This window comes from Triturus cristatus, chromosome 3_2 (genome assembly GCF_964204655.1).
Source record: "Triturus cristatus chromosome 3_2, aTriCri1.1, whole genome shotgun sequence".
NCBI classification, from domain to species: Eukaryota; Metazoa; Chordata; class Amphibia; order Caudata; family Salamandridae; genus Triturus; species Triturus cristatus.
Window position 1 is genome coordinate 698,743,038 of NC_140584.1, and position 18,683 is coordinate 698,761,720.

General features: G+C 46.8%; 1 protein-coding gene across 5 annotated transcripts in view; it reads left to right on the top strand.

The window, feature by feature from the left end:
* HECW2 (HECT, C2 and WW domain containing E3 ubiquitin protein ligase 2) overlaps positions 1 to 18,683 on the top strand; it is a 1,572,445-nt gene that overhangs the window by 1,540,436 nt on the left and 13,326 nt on the right. For all 5 annotated transcript variants that reach the window (XM_085648759.1, XM_085648760.1, XM_085648761.1 and 2 more), the window contains 2 exons: positions 6,352 to 6,466; positions 16,803 to 16,888. In XM_085648759.1, the coding sequence (XP_085504885.1) occupies positions 6,352 to 6,466; positions 16,803 to 16,888 (201 nt within the window). The remainder of the gene's footprint in view (positions 1 to 6,351; positions 6,467 to 16,802; positions 16,889 to 18,683) is intronic.

Consider the following 18,683-nt stretch of genomic DNA (forward strand, 5'->3'; position numbering starts at 1 on the left):
ACCTGGAAGTTGTTTTATCATCATACCATGTGCAGTGGGAGTCACTTGAAGATTTTCCAGAGTATGCAGAGAGTGAGTAAGCAGGCTGAGGACTCTGCGTTGAGGTTCCTTGCGTGTTCTGTGGGTGTTGGCCTACTTCTTATGGCCCTACAATATAGTAGAGGTACCCTTCCCCCCAAAAAGGGACAGTGTCAGTATATAATAAAAACAATAAGGAGTCCCTTTTGTGTCATTCATCCTAGCTCTCAATGATACAAATTAATGGTGTATGATCTTATTAGATCTTAATGTATCCTTACGTGCAGTCAATCTAAACACTGAACACAGTTGTATGTAAAAATGTCACATTTATTAAAAATATTTCCTAGTACAAAATGTTCTTACTGTAGTTCTTATCATAAAACAAATACATTAAACATCATATATAGAAACATCATAAATAAACTTGACAACTTGTGATATGAATGTATAACAGATGAGAGAATCCTACAATATCAGTTTTAACCTATTTTATGATGTGTAAAATTTTATTGAATAATGAAGTTTATTTTTGATGTATGATGCTGGGTTGAGCCAGATCTCGGTGAGGAAGGTGACATCGGGGGTAAGAGACGTGGTGGTGTCCCAGATCTCAGCGGTGTGTGTGTGTGGAGTGACCAATGGAGAGCATTGGCGGCATGCGAAAGGTCCTGCCGATAAGCGTGGGGCTGTACAGCAGCAGAGGTTGCTGCGACATCCTGTGTTTTAGGGCTGTTATCTCGGTGCTGGAGTATCTGTGGGTGGGTAGAGGTCCAGGGGTTCTGGTGTGGGGTGCAGTCCAGGTGCAGACCGGGGCAGATGGGCTTGCCTTTCGCACGCCTTTGGCCCATCAGTGGCGCAGCCACACTGCGGCCTCAATTAAGTAGGTTCCTGGGAATAGGCGGAGCTCTGGGTGGGGTCCAAAGAAGGCAGACAAGGGGAATCGAGCAGAAAGGAAAAAGTTAATGTTATGGGGACACAAGAAGTCACAGAATTATGGGGAAGAGGAGGTGATAGTCAATAGAAGGAGACACAAGTCAGTAAAAGACGCAAAGATCAAATGAAGGAGGCAACACTTAATAGAAGGAGACAAGAAGCCAGTAAAGGAAGCAATAGTCAGTAAAGGAGGCAAAAGTCAAAGGAGGCAAATGTCAGTAAAGGCAGCAAGAGTCAATGAAAGAGGCTAAAGTCAGTGAAGGAAGCAAAAATCAATAATGGAGGCAAAGTCAAGCAGTTACTGGGATTGAAGGGGGCAAATGTTGTACGATCAGGGGGGAAAAGGTGGACAGGTGAGCAGTGATTTGGTGGTGATTACGGCTGACTGGTTGAACGGTGCAGACCCAGGCGGGGAGCCTGTTCTGCAGCAGCAGAGGAGGAGCTGGCCAAGGGACCTACTCAATGGGGTCATGCTACGGCCTCAATTAAATAAGTTCCTGGGAGTGGGTGGCATGCTGGGCGGGGTCCAGCGAAGGCGGGAGGGGTAGGAGAATTGAGCGGGGAGAGTGTTGGAGAAAGGCAGATTAGCTGGGTAAAAAAGGAGGAAAAAAAGTTTGGGTTATGGGGAACCTGAGAAGGCCCAACATTATACTGAAGAAGAGAAGGCAAGAGGGAATATAAGGAGGCAAAAGTCAGTAAAGGAAGCAAAAGTCAAATGAAGGAGGCAAGAAGTCAGTAAAGGAAGCAAGAGTCAATGATGGAGGCTAAAGTCAGTGAAGGAAGCAAAAGTCAATAAAGGAGGCAAAGTTAAGCAGTTACTGGGATGGAAGGGGGCAAAAGGCAAACGATAAGGGGTGAAAACGTGGACAGGGGAGCAGCAATTTCGCTGTGATTACGACTGACTGGTTGAGTGGTGCAGGCCCGGGGCGCGGAGCCTGGCCTACAGCAGCAGAGTTGGAGCTAGCCCAGGGACCTGCTCCCTGGTCCAACCAATCACTGGTTTCCCATTACCAATGCAAATATGTTTTTTTTCGAGAGTCACATTCTGTTGCCAGTGTTAGCTATTATTTCTTCCATTCCATGTCCTCTAGGGCAAAAGTCAAGGTTGTATTTTTAATGTCTTCTGTCAATAGGACTGGTTAGTGTTCGCTACATATGTCCTCCAGAATGGTACGCCTATTCTAGGCGAACTACATTTGCCTAGATGTTCGCCGCTTAAGAGGCATTTAAGGGTATCATTGCAGTTGTTCTCCTCTTTCCATCTATGCTGAAACTAATTAATAAAGTGACATTACAAGTATAACCCTGTGTTCGAGGCATGTGAGCTGTAGATCACATGCTTTGCATAGTCCTGCCATCTAGTGTTGGGTCCAGATGTTTGCAAGTTGTTTTTGTTTGAGGAAGTCTTTCCAGTCACAAGTAGGTGACACCTCCTTTTGGTTATAGTGCGCATGGGCATCAACTCCATTGTTAGATTGTTTTTTTTCCCCATCAGGTTTGGACGGGTATTGCTGCGCTCCGCTTTGGAATCGATCCTCGGGTTCCCTCTTGGTGCGTACTCTCTATACCTCAACAGTATTGTTTTCAAATGCGTTTTCTCTTACCGCGGTTCGACTCGAACTTCAAAAAAACTTCGACATTTCGATCGTAAGTTCTGCGGGCGGCCTTCCGGCCCATCCACGTCCGTTCGGCTCCTCGTTGATGGAACGGACTCCATTTAAATTCGGTCTCCTATGCCACATGAAATATCCGCGTACGGACTCTCACCCAGTGTGTAATTTGTGCTTGTCCCCTAAGCACAAAGAGTCAGAGGAGGTTATAGAGGAAACAGTCCCAGGGGTCAACAGGAATCAACAAATCCCTGCTACATAAACTCCAGACCATCCAGAACACCGCGGTCAGACTCGTCCTTGGCATCCCACGACATGAGCACATCACCAACACCTGCAAGACCTCCACTGGCTCCCTGTCGAGAAGAGAGTAACCTTCAAGCTACTCACCCATTCCCACAAATCCCTCCACAACACCGGCCGAAAATACCTCAGCGAAAGAGTCTCCTTCCATGTACCCAAAAGGAACCTCCACTCCGCCGACCTTGCCCTGGCAGAAACCCCGTGCATCCGCAGAACCAAAACGGGCGGAAGAGCCTTCTCCTACATCACGGCCAAAGTGTGGAACGAGCTCCCAGTCAACATCAGATGCTCCCCTACTCTGCACACCTTCAGGAAGAGCCTCAAGACCTGGCTCTTTGGCTGATCAGAGCTGCACCCCACCCCCCTTCATCTCCCAGCGCCTTGAGGCCCTCACGGGTGAGTAGCAGGCTTTAAACCCCCTGATTGATTGATTGATTGAGGGGTAGAGGTAAAAACAACACACCTCGCACTTCCCCTTCCTCAAGCAAACAGTTACTTCCCGAACACATCCCTCCGACTATTCCACACCTGTCAGAGGAAGACTTCAAGACTTTCTCTCCATTTGGAAATCAATAACAACAGACAAATGGGTGCTTGGAATTATCCAACATGGTTATTGCCTGGAGCTTATCAACAATCCTCCAAACATTCCTCCTCAATCTCACAAAATATCACCAGCCCTTGCTTCAACAAGAAGTGCAATCTTTATTACTCAAAGGGGCTATAGAACCAGTCCCACTTCAATATCAACGGTCAGAGGTTTATTCCCTTTACTTTCTCATTCCCAAACAAGGACGGCTCCTTGAGACCTATTCTAGATCTCAGAGAGGTAAACAAATACATAGTCAGAACACTTTCACATGGTAACTCTTCAACAAGTACTTCCTCTCTTGCAGCAGGGCGACTATGTCTACTCTAGATCTAAAGAACGCCTAGTTTCATATTCCAATTCATCCTGCTCATCGCAAATACCTCAGCCTTGTGATAGCAGGCAAATGTTACCAATTCAGGGTACTTCCATTTGGCGTCACCATAGCCCCCAGAATGTTCAACAAATGTCTCGCAGTAGTAGCTGCTCATCTCAGAAGACAATGTATACATGTCTTCCCTTACCTGACGACTGGCTTGTCAAAGCGGGCACTAACCAGAACTGTATTCTACACACTCAGACAACAGTGCACCTACTTCACCAGTTAGGTTTTACAATAAATGCACAAAAGTCTCACCTGTGCCCGGCACAAGTGCAATCATATCTGGGAGCTTCCCTCAACACTCTCAAAGCTCCAGCCTGGCCCAATGTAGCCAGAATTCACAACATCCAGGTCACACTATTACAATTCCAACCCAAGCAATCATTACCAGTGAGAGTCTTCATGAAATTGCTGTGAATTATGGCATCCTGCATTGCCATCATACCTTATGCAATGCTTCACATGCGTCCTCTGCAAGAATGTCTAGCGAGTTAGTAGAATCAGTCACAGGGTTTATTAACCGATCTAGTGTTGGTAGACTGCTGCACTCATCGCTCTCTGCAGTGGTGGAACCCGCAAAAGGGCGGGCTTTTATAGACCCAATTCCGCAGACCATACTGAAAACAGACACATCCTTAACAGGTTGGGGTGCACATCTTCAACATTACACAGTACAGGGACTGTGGTCAGACAATCATAAACGTCTCCACATCAACTACCTGGAACTTCTGGCGGTGTTCGTACCACTCTGAGCTTTTCTCACCCAACTTGTAGGCAAGACTGTCTTTTTTCACACAGACAACATGACAACAATGTACTACCTACAGAAACAGTGAGGGACTCGCTCTCTCCAACTGTCGCGCCTTGCACAAAGCATTTGGAATTGGGCAATTCTCCACAAAATCTATCTCCTAGCAGAACACCTTCTAGGAGTAGACAATCAGACTGCAGACCTGCTCAGGAGACATAGGCAGCAAGTACACAAGTGGGAACTTCACCCCCAAGTTCTTCTTCCCTACTTTCAAAAATGGGGTTTTCCACAGATAGATCTGTATGCCACAGTACACAACACAAAATGCCCAAGCTCCGCATCCAGGTTCCCACACAAGGCATCCAAGGTTAATGCTCTATGGATGAATTGGTCAGGGATATTTGCTTATGCTTTTACGCCTCTCCCACTAATTGCATTACTGGTTTGGAAGCTCAGACAAACATCCCTCACACTGATCTTAGTAGCCCCACATGGACTCATCAACCTTGGTACACCACCCTGTTAGAGCTCTCAGTGGTTTCACATCAAAAGCTACATCTCACACCTTTTCTCCTCACTCCATAGAGAAATCAAACATCCAAATCCCAAAGAACTCAACCTAGCGATTTGGCTCCTGAAGTCATAGAGTTTGGTTATTTACAACTGCCACCAGACTGTTTGAATATTCTCAAAGAGGCTAGAAGGCCTACTGCTAGAGCATGTTATGCAGCCAAATGGAAACGCTTTGTTGTCTATTGTAACAACAATATCAATCCACTTGATGCTTTTGTACAGAACATTATTTATCTGTTGTATTTACAGCAATGTGGACTAGCTTACACATCCATTTGTTTACATCTAGCAGCAGTAGCTGCATACTTGCAAAACTGACAGCACTTAGCTCTATTCAGAATACCAGTGATGAAAGCCTTCATGGAAGGATTAACAGGCATTTGCAATGCAATAGGTCTTGCATTTGGAAGAGTTAGAGCTATTGTAATTGTAAATGGTAATGTATTTTATCTATGTATGTGTTTGCCTTTGGAACCTTATAAGTGTTTAGATATGCAGCACATTATCCATGACTTCTACACACATCGCAAATGACTCGCAATTTGCGATGCGCTATTTTGCAGGTTGTACATCTGGCCCTAAGTGATTTGCTCAGAATGACTGCCGAGACTCAAACCCGGTTCCCCAGGTTCGAGGTCGCTGCTCTAGCCCTAAGGCCACATCCTCTCTTTGTTATCTAGAGAACTTTATTTTTATATTTGAGGTCTTTCGGTCCTTCATGTTGCTAGTTTGCATCAGCACAGCTTGCATTGATTGTTAACTTTAAGTGCTTTTATATTTGTTTATAATGTCACAATAATCTCGTTCTAACATTTTAAGTGTTGTTCAATGTTAATTATTTCTAATTAAGTTCAAATTACATTTCAGTCTTTGGGAATCCACCGGAGTAGGTTTAAGATTAGCAGAACTTTATTTCTTACAGTGTCTCTTTACAGTCATGAAATTTCCTTCCAGTAGTCATGTCAACAAAATTAGTGAGGGATTTGTAAGTGGAAAGGAACAGGGGCGTTTTTGTAGTATAATTGTGCACAGGGATCTGGAGAAATAGTAGGCTATAAGAGCTACAAGAAAGGAGGGGAATGAGTGCCTTGATGGGCTTAGCAGTGCTTATTTACATAGTTATATGTGTAGGTATTGAAAACTACATTACATGAGTAAGCATTGTTTATGGCTTCTCCCCCATTCACAGGTCGTGGATGCAAGACTGGTGTCGGTGTTTGATGCTAGAGAACTGGAGCTTGTCATTGCAGGAACGGCAGAAATTGACTTAAGTGACTGGAGGAACAACACAGAGTACAGAGGAGGTGAAACTGGTTTCTAAACTATACTTATAGTGTTGCAACAGTTTGGAATAGCTCCCATTGATGCTGAGTCAAGCTGGAATCCACATGCCTCGCCCATTTTCCTTGAGCCGGTCTCTCTCATTCGCAATTCCCGATACATTATCAAAGAAGAGGCGTTGTCTCAATAGGAATTGCAAAACTGAAGGCGTCTAACCCTTTCAAATCTAATTCTTAAACCTGTAATGCTGTGTAATTGAACTGCCTTTCCTGTCATTTTTAAGCTATGCTATTACGAGTATAAACTCAAAGAAACTTAACTAGGGTTCGACCACACCCGGGATATATCCGATGCTGGAGCCATTTATCAGCACTGTTAATTCATAAATTACTGACAGAATTGCCCCTCAACCATTGAACACTAGCACCACTTGGAAGGAAAAAAAGAAAACAATCTGAAGGTGTCAGACCTCTCATTTCATTGCAGGGCTTACAGTTATTAACAGGTTCAATGAGAAACTGAGCAGCATCAAACTTTATGAACATATTAAAAAATATAAAATTCTAACTACTAGAAAGTTCAGATTTACAACTGGTTGCAGAATCGAAACTGCCTTTGGGGATGTGGTGGGCATCAGATGATGGAGGTGTGCATGTTGATTCTATCACATTTTTCCGTCAATTTGATACAGTGGATAATGAGCTGTTGATCCACAGTATGAATGCAGTAGCCCAGTTGATTGTGAGGTTGGTGGAGAAATCCAGGGATCAGGACTCACTGCAAGCCTGTTCACAGGAGGTGAAGTCCTGGATGAATAAAAGGTGGCTATTGCCTAATAAAGGTAAACCTGAGAAGGTCTGATGGTCTTTATAAGCATGAGAGCGAAGGTGAAAGCTCTGAAATAAAATGATGGGTGTCTACATATAGTCGATCAGGAGATGACTTTTGGTGTTTGTGCTAGATGAGTGTCAGGCTCCTCCGTTCTGAATCCTCAGGACTGTGTTGATGCTCTATAGGGGCCCACCTCTGGACAACCACAGACTGTTGGGGTAATCGAGCGGGGGAAGGAAAGGGTAGGGAACAGCGGGGAAGGAGATCTGAGGAAGACACAAAGACACTAGCTGAGTATAGAGCTTACCAACATAGGGCTTCAATCATATACATGACCACGAGCAATGTCTCCTACACCCACCTGAAACATAAAGAAAATGTAGCCTCACATACAGAAGAGAGCAGAGGGTTGCGGCAGGATCACCCCTTGTAACTAGTGTTTAAGACAAAAAAGAATGCATACATTGATACAGACTTCGGAATCACGGTACCCTGGGAAATGCACGTTATGGTCCCCCCTGGCTACACCTACCAGGATTGTACTTGAGGTGAGGACCTTTTGCCTAGCCTGAGTGGCAACACACCCTCTTCGGAGGCTCTCTCTTATAGAACAAGAACAAAACAACACAAGAAAAAACGGTGAAGGACTGTCACTGGACTACGGAACAATAGAATCTTGCTCTCTCCAGTCGGTGTCCTGCTAGCGCTTGTTAGATAGGCACAATGTCACCAGCAATCTCAGGCTTAATGGACTCAATTACTACGAAGACCTACAGCACGGCACTCGGTATGTTCTTTGGTAGTGCCCCTTTGAATTACTCCAATACAGTCGTTTGTAGCCACAAACACTGTCACAACTGCCCAAAGTTACTGCAAGGCTGATATCCACCTCCCCACATGAGACCAAGGAATTCATGTCTCTCCAATGAGGGGGTGGGGGGTTCCAGCCCTTCAACCTTCGGCTTTGGGGAACACCAAGGCTCCTCTGCAAGAGACCGGCGGGTCTCGGCCAACAGAGGAGTGCTGCGGAGAATACAAACAAGGGTTTCCACACACCCTTGCCTTCCTCCGGCAATGGCGGTACGATGGGTCGTGCTTTCGCACTCTTACCGCCTGGAATACGGATGTCCACGGAGAAGTCTGCTATGGGCATCCATCAAAGAATTATCGGCAGCGAGGGATTCCTTTCGCGTCCTCTTAATCCTGTGACTGACGGCGCGTCAGCGTCACGTACGACGTGACTCGCGCCGCCTGCCGGGAGTTGTAGTCCTGTGAGGTGTTTCTCGCTGTCGGCCATACACAATCAGGGCAGTCAGTGTATAACCGGCAGCGGGATCGTGACAATGAGTCTCTCACTCAAATAAAGATTAATGTGGTGGAGAAAACATACATGTTCAACATGCCCCAACTGAGAAAATGCATCATTATTATTCCTCAAATAGTAAAGTAATCTTGACTGGTTGTGACCATTATGAACCCCCAACTTGAAAATGGTAATGCCCTCTATCTCGGCATCAATAAAAAATACATCAGCACAATGCAAATAGTGCAAAACATGCATGGTCGTACAGCTAATATTGGACCATTGAAAATGTTATCACCTCATCCTAAATAGGATTTTGTATAACTTAATGTTCAATATATTGTCTTATTATTGCAAGAATCAATGAGTAAACAATCTAAAAAGCATAACGCATGGTCCGTAAAATTACTGTGGTTGACTGTGCATTCAGGGTTTGCTTCTAGGTGTATAAATGTTATTCAAATGCATTCATGACCTGTACACTGAATATCTACAGATGAAGTTTACCTTGGATCTCAGACTGTCATCTAGATGTCTCTCGATCTTAATTCCATGATTGTTATATGCCTGGGTGTTCTAGGATCCTTCATGTAGAATGACATGCAAGTCAATCAATCGAACAGTACTAATGCTACTCCCCATAGGCGCTGAGGTCTCGGATGTCTTGAGTCAAAGAGCCAGATCTTGAGCCCCTTTATGAAGTCCGAGAGTGAGGGTGATGTTTGTAGGTGGACTGGGAGGTCGTTACAGGACTTGTCGGTGAGGTAGGAAATGGAACGACTTCTGCTATGGCTTCGACGAATGCGAGGAGTGGTTGATGTAAGCTGGACCCTGGTTTTAGAGTGCTTTGTAGGCATGGGTCAGCATCTAGAACTGGCGTCACTTCTGGACGGGGAGCCAGTGGATGTTCATGAGGTGGGGTTGTGATGCAAGTCCGTTTGGGGAGGCTGAGGAGGAGTCTAGCAGCTACATTATGTATGGTCTGGAGTTAGGAGGTGGTGCCGCCATAGAGTACGTTTCCGTAGTCTAGCCAGCTAGTGACAAGAGCTTGCTTGACTATTTTCCTGGTGTTGATGGGAATGCATCTAAAGATCCTTTGAATCATGTGGAGGATGTGGAAGCAGGCGGAGGAGACTATGTTGAACTGATGTTTCATGGTAAGTTTGCTGTCCAGGATGATGCTGAGGTTGCGGGCGTGGTCAGCGGGAGCGGGTGTTGGTCCAAGTTCGAGGGGTAACCAGGTGTCGTCCCACCGTGAGGTGTTGTTACCGAAGATCATCACTTATATCTTGTCATGTTGAGTTTCAGGCAGTTAGTCCTCATCCAGGATGCTTGTCATGGCGTTTCGAAAGAGTGTTTTGGTGGTGGCGTGGTGTTCCGTGAGTGAAAGGATGAGTTGGGTGTCGTTTGTGTAGGAGATGATGTTGAGTACGTGGGTTCGGACGTTGTCGGTCATTAGTGTCATGCAGGTGTTGAAGGTGAGACTGAGAGAAGATCCTTGGGGGACACCATAGATAATGCTCTTGGGCTCAGAGGTAAAGGCATATTCTCCACGAGTGACCTGTGAGGAAGGATGAGATCTATTTGAGGGTGTCTCCCTGGACGCCAACATGGTGGAGTCTTCTAATGAGATGAGAGTGCGGTGGGATACAGTGTTGAATGCCACTGAGAGGTCCAGGAGGATCAGGGCCGCTGTTTCACTACGGTCGAGGAGGGTTCTGATTTTGTTGGTTGCAGCGATCAAGGCGGTCTCGCTGCTGTGGTTGGCACAGAAGGCAGATTGGGAAGTGTTGAGTAGATTGTTTCTTTCTAGTTGCTCGGTGAGCTGGTGGTTGATGACTTTCTCGAGGACCTTGGTGGGGCGGTCATTTTGGAGTTTGCTGGGGTTGGTGGAGGGTGTCTTCAGTCTGTGTGTTTCCATCTGTCAGGGAATGTGGCCGTGGTTATGAATGCGTTGAGGATGGTGGTGAGTGCAATGCTGATTTCTTTGTGTTCGAGGTAGAAGATGTGATGGGGGCAGGGGCCTGTTGGTGCTCCGGAATGAATGGAGGTCATGATTGCTGTGGGGTTCTGCGTGGTGAGTTGCTTCCATGCGGTGAGCCTGTGGTTGTTAGTGGCATCTGTTGGTGTCAGGAGGTTGTCGATGTTGGTGGGTTGTGGATCGAAGTTGCAGTAGATGGCAGATATCTTGTCGTAGAAGTAGTTCGCTAGAGTGTGGCAGAGTTCCTGGGAAGGGAGGACTGTGTTCTCGGTGGCTGAAAGGGAGAAAAACACTCTGACGATGCTGAAGAGTTCTTTGGTGTGGTTGGCGCTTGATTCGATGCGTTTTGTTAGGGCATCTCTCTTAGCTTCTTTGAGGCGCTGGTTGTATTTGCTGAGGGCTGACTTGAAGGTGGTAAGGTCTGTGGGATTCCTCTAGGAGTGCCATCATCTTTCCAGTTCCCTGCATTCACGTTTGATGGTCTGGAGTTCTAGTGTGTAGCACCTGGCATGTTTGGTGGATCTGCTGGAATTGGGACGACTTCATGGGGGCAACTATTGTCAGTGCAGTTGGTGATCCAGGCGTAGAAATTCCAGAGAGCCTGTTCCAGCTTGATAGTGCTGTCGGGCCGCGTGGTGTTGAGGATGGTCATCCATTGGGTCTCTGTTACTTTTTTCCAGCTGCAGTGGGGGGAACTCAGGGGCTTGGTGGTGGAGCACGGGGAACCTGCAATGGTGCAATGCTGTGGTCGTCCAGGTGGGCTCGATGACATGGTTGAACTTGACTCTGTCGCTGGCTGTGAAGATAGGGTCCACCGTGTGTCCTGCACTGTGTGCGAGGTAGATGAACAGCTGGGTGAGGCCAATGTTGCTTGTATTTTCCAGGAGGCTGGTGGAGTTGGCATCTATAGGGTAACTGAGCTGGAAGTTGAGTTTGATGAGGAAGAAGTAGTGCTTAGAGTTTATGGCTAGAGAGGCGATGAATTTGGGGATGGCGTCGCAGAAGCTGGGGCGGGGACCTGGAGCTTTGTAGGAGAGGGATCCTCTGATGGTTGTCTTGGAGCCGGTTTGAAAGTGGGATTATGGAGAATTTCTATTGTTGAGACCCCAAAGATAGGGTTACAATACTCCTTTTTTAGCTCGATATTGATAAACTTGGCAGTTATTTACAGGCACATGCATCAAGCACAATACCGGTCGCAAACGGGCAGATTCTCAGAATCTGCCCCTTTGCGACCGGTATTTTTGCATTTGGGATGCATCATCCCAAATGCACAAATCGCTATTTAAGGAATCTCAAAATAGCGATTCCTTAAATAGCGATAGCATTTAAGGAATCGCTAATAGAGATTTCTTAAATGCAATGCATTACAGTTTTAATAATAGCGATTTCGCTATTAGCGTGAGCAAATTACCATGAAGCTGGACTTCATGGTAATTTGCGAAAACTTAGAAAAATGCACTTATTTGCATTTTTCTAAGTTTCATGTTGCACACACACATGCCCTTAGAGCATGTGTGTATGCAACATATGTGCAGAGTTAACATACATGGGTGCAATAGGGTGTCATTTTGACACCCTTGCACCATCGAAATTGCGGGAGCAATTTGCGAGTACCTACTGGTACTCGCAAATTGCTCCCGCAATCTCTAATTCATTCCTATGGGCCTGGAGGCCCATAGGAATGAATGGGAAGACATTCCTTAATTGCGACTCGCAATTTGCTAGTCGCAATTAAGGAATTTGTGGGAATCGCTATTTCTTTAGCGATTCCTACATGCATAGGGTTTTGCTATTCCTTAATTGCGATTCCTTAATAATCGCAATTAAGGAATCGCAAAACCCTATGATGATGCATGTGCCTGATAGTGTTTTAAGTCCAGCACCTAGAGACAGTAATTATGTATGCATTATATGAATGCTACATTCATTTAGGCATTACACTACTTTTCTTCATATTGTCCCATGAGCATAGAGGCCCCACACTTACAGTGAAAGAAAGAATTCTTGACTATTTTTACTAATATATTTTTGTACATTTTTGAAACCCCTATAATCCTCATAAAAGAGAGGACTTCTCTTATGTTTCTCTCTTTTTCCACGCAATGTTCTATCTTGAGCCTCTTATTTAAGTTCTTACCTCTGAATGCAATCTTAGCACAATACCAATAGGAAATCCCTTGTGCTCACCGGAGTTCAGCAGGAATACTTTTAATTTGATAATTCACATGCTAAAATGTTGTGTTTTGAAAATTAAAAAAAATATATTTTAGGTAGAGAAACAATTTTACTTGTAAACAGACCTATACACATTATCTGATAGAGAGTACTAGCCGCAGATTTCTTAACGTAGAATTATCCCCAGGTGTGAGACTGGACCCGGGAAACTTTTCTTGCCAACATCTCTGCGCGCCGGGGGGCGGTACCACGTGACTCCGCCCTGACGTCTTCCGCAAGTGTGACGTCAGCGAGGTCACATAAGCCCTACCCCGGCACGCTGAAGTCAGTTTCCTTCTTTTCCGCGTGCCACGCGGATCTGGATCGTGTCCCTGGCCTGTTTTCAGGCCTTGCGTTTCTTTTTTGAGAACAGTGTGCGAATGCCTTCGGGTTTTAAGATGTGCTAGTCTTGCGCATGTCAGATGTCGGCGACGGCCCCTCACCCCATTTGTATGTGGTGTTTGGGGGAACACCAAGACTCCACAGACTGTGAAGCTTGTCAGCAGATGAAGCTGAAGTTCCGGCGGGAGCGCCGAATGAAGCTCCTTTATGTTTCATGTCCAGGTCGGCGTCGTCACCACGTCCGTCCCCCGCGGAGGGTTCCAGGAACCGCCACTTCCCCGTTGGTAAATGTCGCAGCTTGTCCCCGAGGCCCGGTCCCCGCCTTATCGGGGGCGCAGGTATTTTGCAGGTCATGCGGCCTCAAGCGGGATGTTTCCCGGAGTGGGGGCTTCCAGAGCCCAAATGGAGTCCTATGCTGCGGCTCTGCAGGCCTCCTTGACTCCTCCTCCCCTTCATGGGATGTCCACGCATTCCTCACCATGTGCGGGGCCTTCTGCAGAGTCGCCGGCAGCTCCAGCCCTGGCGCGGACAGGTTCGGCTCCAGGTTTTGGGGGTGTGGTGTCATCGGGGTGCAGCCCTACGGGGTTCCCTCCTTCGGCTCACGGCGCCTCTGCCTCGCCGTAAACCCCCGTGGGGGTCCCTGTGGTGTCGCGGGAGGTTGCCGGGACTCGTGGCTTGTCCTCGAGTCCTCCTCGGTCCTCTGGGCAGGCGGCGGCCTTGTCCGAGGCAGAGCTGACGCCGCCAGGCGGCTGTCGGCCCTGGCAGCACTGCAAGGGCTGGCTGGGGGCCGGGGTGCGTCCCCGGGTCCCCCTCGTCTCTCCACGCAGGTCGCTGCCTCGTCTGAGGTCGGGTCGGCGCCTTTTTGGCGTCGTTCTTTAGCCACCCGGCCTGACCCCGCCCCGTTCCCCCGCTGCACCGGTTGTGGTGGAGGTCGTCTCGGCGTCGCCAGTTGACGTCGAGCTGGCGCCTGTGGCAGACTCCATGGCGCCGTGCCGGTGTCGGGTCGTCAATTCGTCTTCGGAGGCCCCCTCTTCTCCAGAGGTTCGGCAACTTTTTGTATCTTACTCCCTGGAGACGAAACGCCGCGTCGTGGCCTTTTCCCCGGCGTCTTCCAAGGAGGGCTCTTCGCCGTCCCCGTGCCCACAGTCTTCTCCAGAGGCGCCTCAGGCTCCCCACTCATCTGTCCAGCCTTCTCCTGTCTGCGCTTGGCCGTTTCTTCCTCCGGTAGGGCTGGGGGATGGTCGGCTTAGCTTACAGCCATCTCCCACGGAGGAATTGCTCTCCCCACCGCATTGCCCTACTGATGCGAGTGCTGCCTTCGCCCGGGCTGACTCCACGGCCACTGGGATTTTGCGCATGAGCGACCCGGCTGCGCATTTCCCCGCAGACCATTTGATTGAGGTTCTCCATCAAGGCTCTGGTGGACGGGAGCTGCTTCTTCCTTTTGAAGTTTCGCTTCATAATTCTCTCTTGGGGCCTGGGGTCGTCCTGCCACGGGGGACCCGGTGCCCCAGTCGCTTCTGCACTGCCACCGTCCTGCTCTGCATGATCCTGTCTGCCTTTCCTTCCAACTGCCTTTCCTTCTTTGCCCTCGGTGTTGTCTCCTCCGTCACGGGAGGCCCGGTGGTTAGATTCGTGGAGGCATAACATCTTCTCTTCCTCCAGTGCTGCCTTGTGGGCGCTCAACACATTTTGCGTGTTGGCCAGAGCCACTTGCTTGTGGGATTCCTCTGAGTCCCTTCTGTCTTGTGATTCTCAGGAGGGTGGCTGCGCTGATCTGCGGCACCATGTGTTGGATGGCCGGGAGCTGGCCGCGTTTATTCTTCGCTCGGCACTGGATGTCTCTGAGGCTCTTGGTCGCACTATGGCTTCTACGGTGGCCCTCCGTCGCCATGCTTGGGTGAGGGACAGTGTTTTTCCTGAGAATGTTAGGGAGCGTCTGGTTGACCTCCCTTTTGACGGCCCTTTTTTGACTTGTGTTTTTGGCTGTTGATAAGCCCGTGTAGGTCCTGAGATTAGGCCTGCTGTCTTCTTTATTGGCTGAGTGGCAAGCCGTCTGCGGTTCTACCCGCAGGTCTTTCTGTTTGTCCTCTGCTGCGGAAAAATGTTTTCCTAAGGGGTGTTCCCATGTTTTCTTGGGATGTAACATACCCTATGTGGGGTAATTGTAGCTATTACATAGCTCTGTCATGTGCTGGGGAGGTGTGGTCGCCCTTTTCGGGCTCCTTGCTCTCCGTGGCGTCACGGTATGTCGCAGGTACGATCTTCTTGCCGATAGTCTTGAGAGAGCTTGCGTTGCGCCCAGGTCCGTCCTTCTCCTTGTTCGCTACGTTGCTAGACCCTTCTGGCCTGCTGTCTCCGGCATCGTGTTGTGACGGTTCTGCACTTCTGTCCGGTGTTTTGGCTTGGTCCTCTGTCTGGTGTTCCAGAGGGACTGGCTTTCCTTGGCTTCTGTGTTCTGGTGGACATCTTGTTCTGTCCTCCGTCTCTCTCTCTCTTTCTTTTCTGCCTGGTTCCACTTCTTTCATGGGTCAGTGTATGTGTTTCTGGAACGGCCCCTCCTTTGGGGTGTGTCCTGGCCCTTCCTGGCCTCTGCCTTCGGAGTCGCGTGGTACCGCCCCCCCGGCGCGCAGAGATGCTGGGCAAGAAAGTTTTCCGGGTCCAGTCTCACGCCTGGGGATAATTCTACGTTAAGGAATCTGCGGCTAGAATCATCTCTACCAGATACATCGTTACTGAAGGTAAGTAACTTGTACTTTAGGGCAGCCACAGCTCCCTCTGGGGTGTATCTACAGGCCTTGGTTTTGAAAAATATTTTACCCATGACATCTGATTATGTAGTTCCCATTTTATTGGTTGGAGTTTGATTTGGAATATTTAAATAATTCTGCTCCTGTAAAGACTATCCTGGCAGAAATATATTTACATGAGTCAAAGATGAATTAATGATTGCCGTATTTCCAAATGGGTGATCTTGTCATCTAGTGCAGAAATTCTTAACCTGTGGTCCGGGGCCCCCGGGGATCTGAGAAGCCTATTCAGAGGGTCTGCAACTGCTTAGAAAATAAAATAATATTAAAAGATTAATGAGACGTAAAGAAATAAAGAAGCAAAATTGAAAATTTTAAAATGTTCTGTAAATGTGAAGAAATTGAAGGCTAAAAATTAAATTGGTATCCTCAAATTGATTTGCGGGAACAGTGCAAGTGCATCAAACAGAATATAGTATGGAAGATGGGTGGCCATACCTACGTTTAAATAAGCTCAACCTTTCCATTAAAATGTTGATTTTTGCTTTTGTTGTTATATTTGTTTGTGAATTAAAAATAATATTTCAGCATATGTGTATTTGTTTGTTGAATGCTTGTTTCTGAAATTTTGTATAGTGTTTTGCAGTTTAAATCATCAAAATGTCTTAGGTCGGTGTCCCCGGGATCCAATAATATCTCAGTTGGGTGTCCCCGGATTCTAATAATAATTCACTGGGGGTCCCCATATTCTAATAATGATTCAGTGGGGGGGTTACTGAATTACAATAATGATTAAATGAGGGTCCACAGGAGTGAAAGGGTTAAGAATGACTGCTCAAGGTGATACTAAGCTTTTTGTGATATTGCTTCCTTATACTGGCTTTTCAACTATGATCAGGGTAAAATAGTTTTTTTTCTACTCTTTACATTATTAGGTTATCATGACAATCATATTGTGATAAGATGGTTTTGGGCGGCTGTCGAAAGATTCAACAATGAACAACGTCTCCGACTATTACAGGTGAGAGATGAATGTGTGTAATTGTATTGCTCCATCATGCCACTGCATGCATGATTATATTATTTCTCCCATCACAGACACAGCTTTTAAAATGTAATTAATTTAAGAAAAATTGAGAATATACCCCTATTATACATTTACAGCTGAAATACAATTGTAGATCAGAGCCTTGTTGGTCACATGATGCCCCAATATTCTTACTGGTGGTGGGAGAACTAATAAATGTACACCATGGACCCTGTTCCAGATACTTATTTGTTTCACAGAGATATTCCCCCTCCATACACTGATTTACCTTTTGTCATCTGAAAGTTAGCTGTTGTTATTAGTATCAAAGTCAATAAAAAAGTTAGAAAAAAAGTGAATGTAGATCTGAGTCCTACCTTACGATGAACCATGTCGTTCAAGCAAACGCTAAACACACCTCAAAGGTTATGAAGGAACCTTAAGGGTATGTATAGAAAGGCACATCTGTATAACCTCTACCAATGATACTCTAAACTGAGTGTGCTGAAATAAGCCATATATTTTTGTATATCCACATTTTCAGGGTAAAGGACTCAAGGCATGCTTTTTTTATTTTTATTCTAACTTCCACATTTCAGAGTCACTCAAAATCTTGGTCTGTAAAAGCCAACGTGTGAGTAACTAGCATTAGCTTCATTTTCAGAAGGCATGCAGATAACACATCATTACCCATTAAAGAGGCAGTAGGAAGGATTTAGCAAGGCTAAGTTAGAAAATCAATGCTATAATAGAGTAATGTTTACTTTTCAAGCATAGGGTCCTTAATATATCCATACCTTTTGTATTAATCAGAAAATAATAAAACCCTCCAGGAAAATTGGGACTTAAATAATGGCCTAAGCAAAGATATATTTTCCGGAGTGATCCCTATTAAGCCAGAATACTTCTTTAACTGCTTCATTGATATCTGTGGCTACTTCTACCTAACTACATGCCTGTATGGAGCTTCTTCAAGCAGCTGCTACTAATAGATCTCTGCTAAAAATGGTTGCCTTAACTTTCCAGTGCATACCCTGTAAATTTAGGGCCTAGGCAAGTGTCTGGGCGGGGGGTGAATACAGGGGGGCACATTCTGTGCCCCCCTGGAATTGCACCCCGTTCTTGCACAGTGTGGCATGCACAACCTGGTGCATGCCACACCGTGCAGGAACGTGCTGCAGCCGCTCTCACGGCGGCAGTCTGCATGTTAGGTTCTCCTATGAGCCTAACAGACCGCTGCCGTGAGCCCGATGCAGCACTGCCCGTGCTGGATCATGCTCAGAATCTGGTGGGTGGGCGCACTACAGGCTTGGCGGTCCTCCTGTCAGCGCGGTCGGCCGACAGGAGGACCACCAAACTCGTCATCAGGCCCTAAACCTTCACAGCAGCTCTGTGGTGAAGTTAAACAATTCTCCCAGGGTAACATTGAGGCTATCCACAAAGGCATCACAATGGAAATAATCGTTCAGTAAACTCTGCATTAATTCCAAATGAATATCCAGGGTCATCAGGCCGCAATTCTTCAGTGTCACCTCCACAAGGAGCACTTAACTCACAACCAGGCAGTTCACCATATCCTTAATTATTTAACTCCACTGGGGCGCTGTGGAGGAGAGTCAGGACACAGGAGTAACACAGATATTCCAAACAATTTAGCTAGTGCTGGAAAATCAGCATGCCCTGTTGGCCACGCCCCCAACCTGTCAGCTCTTAATGTTCTGCTTTTGTACTCACAATACAGGTGACTTTAGGTTTATTTTCCAGGTTGGTGCTGTGATTGAGCAATAGG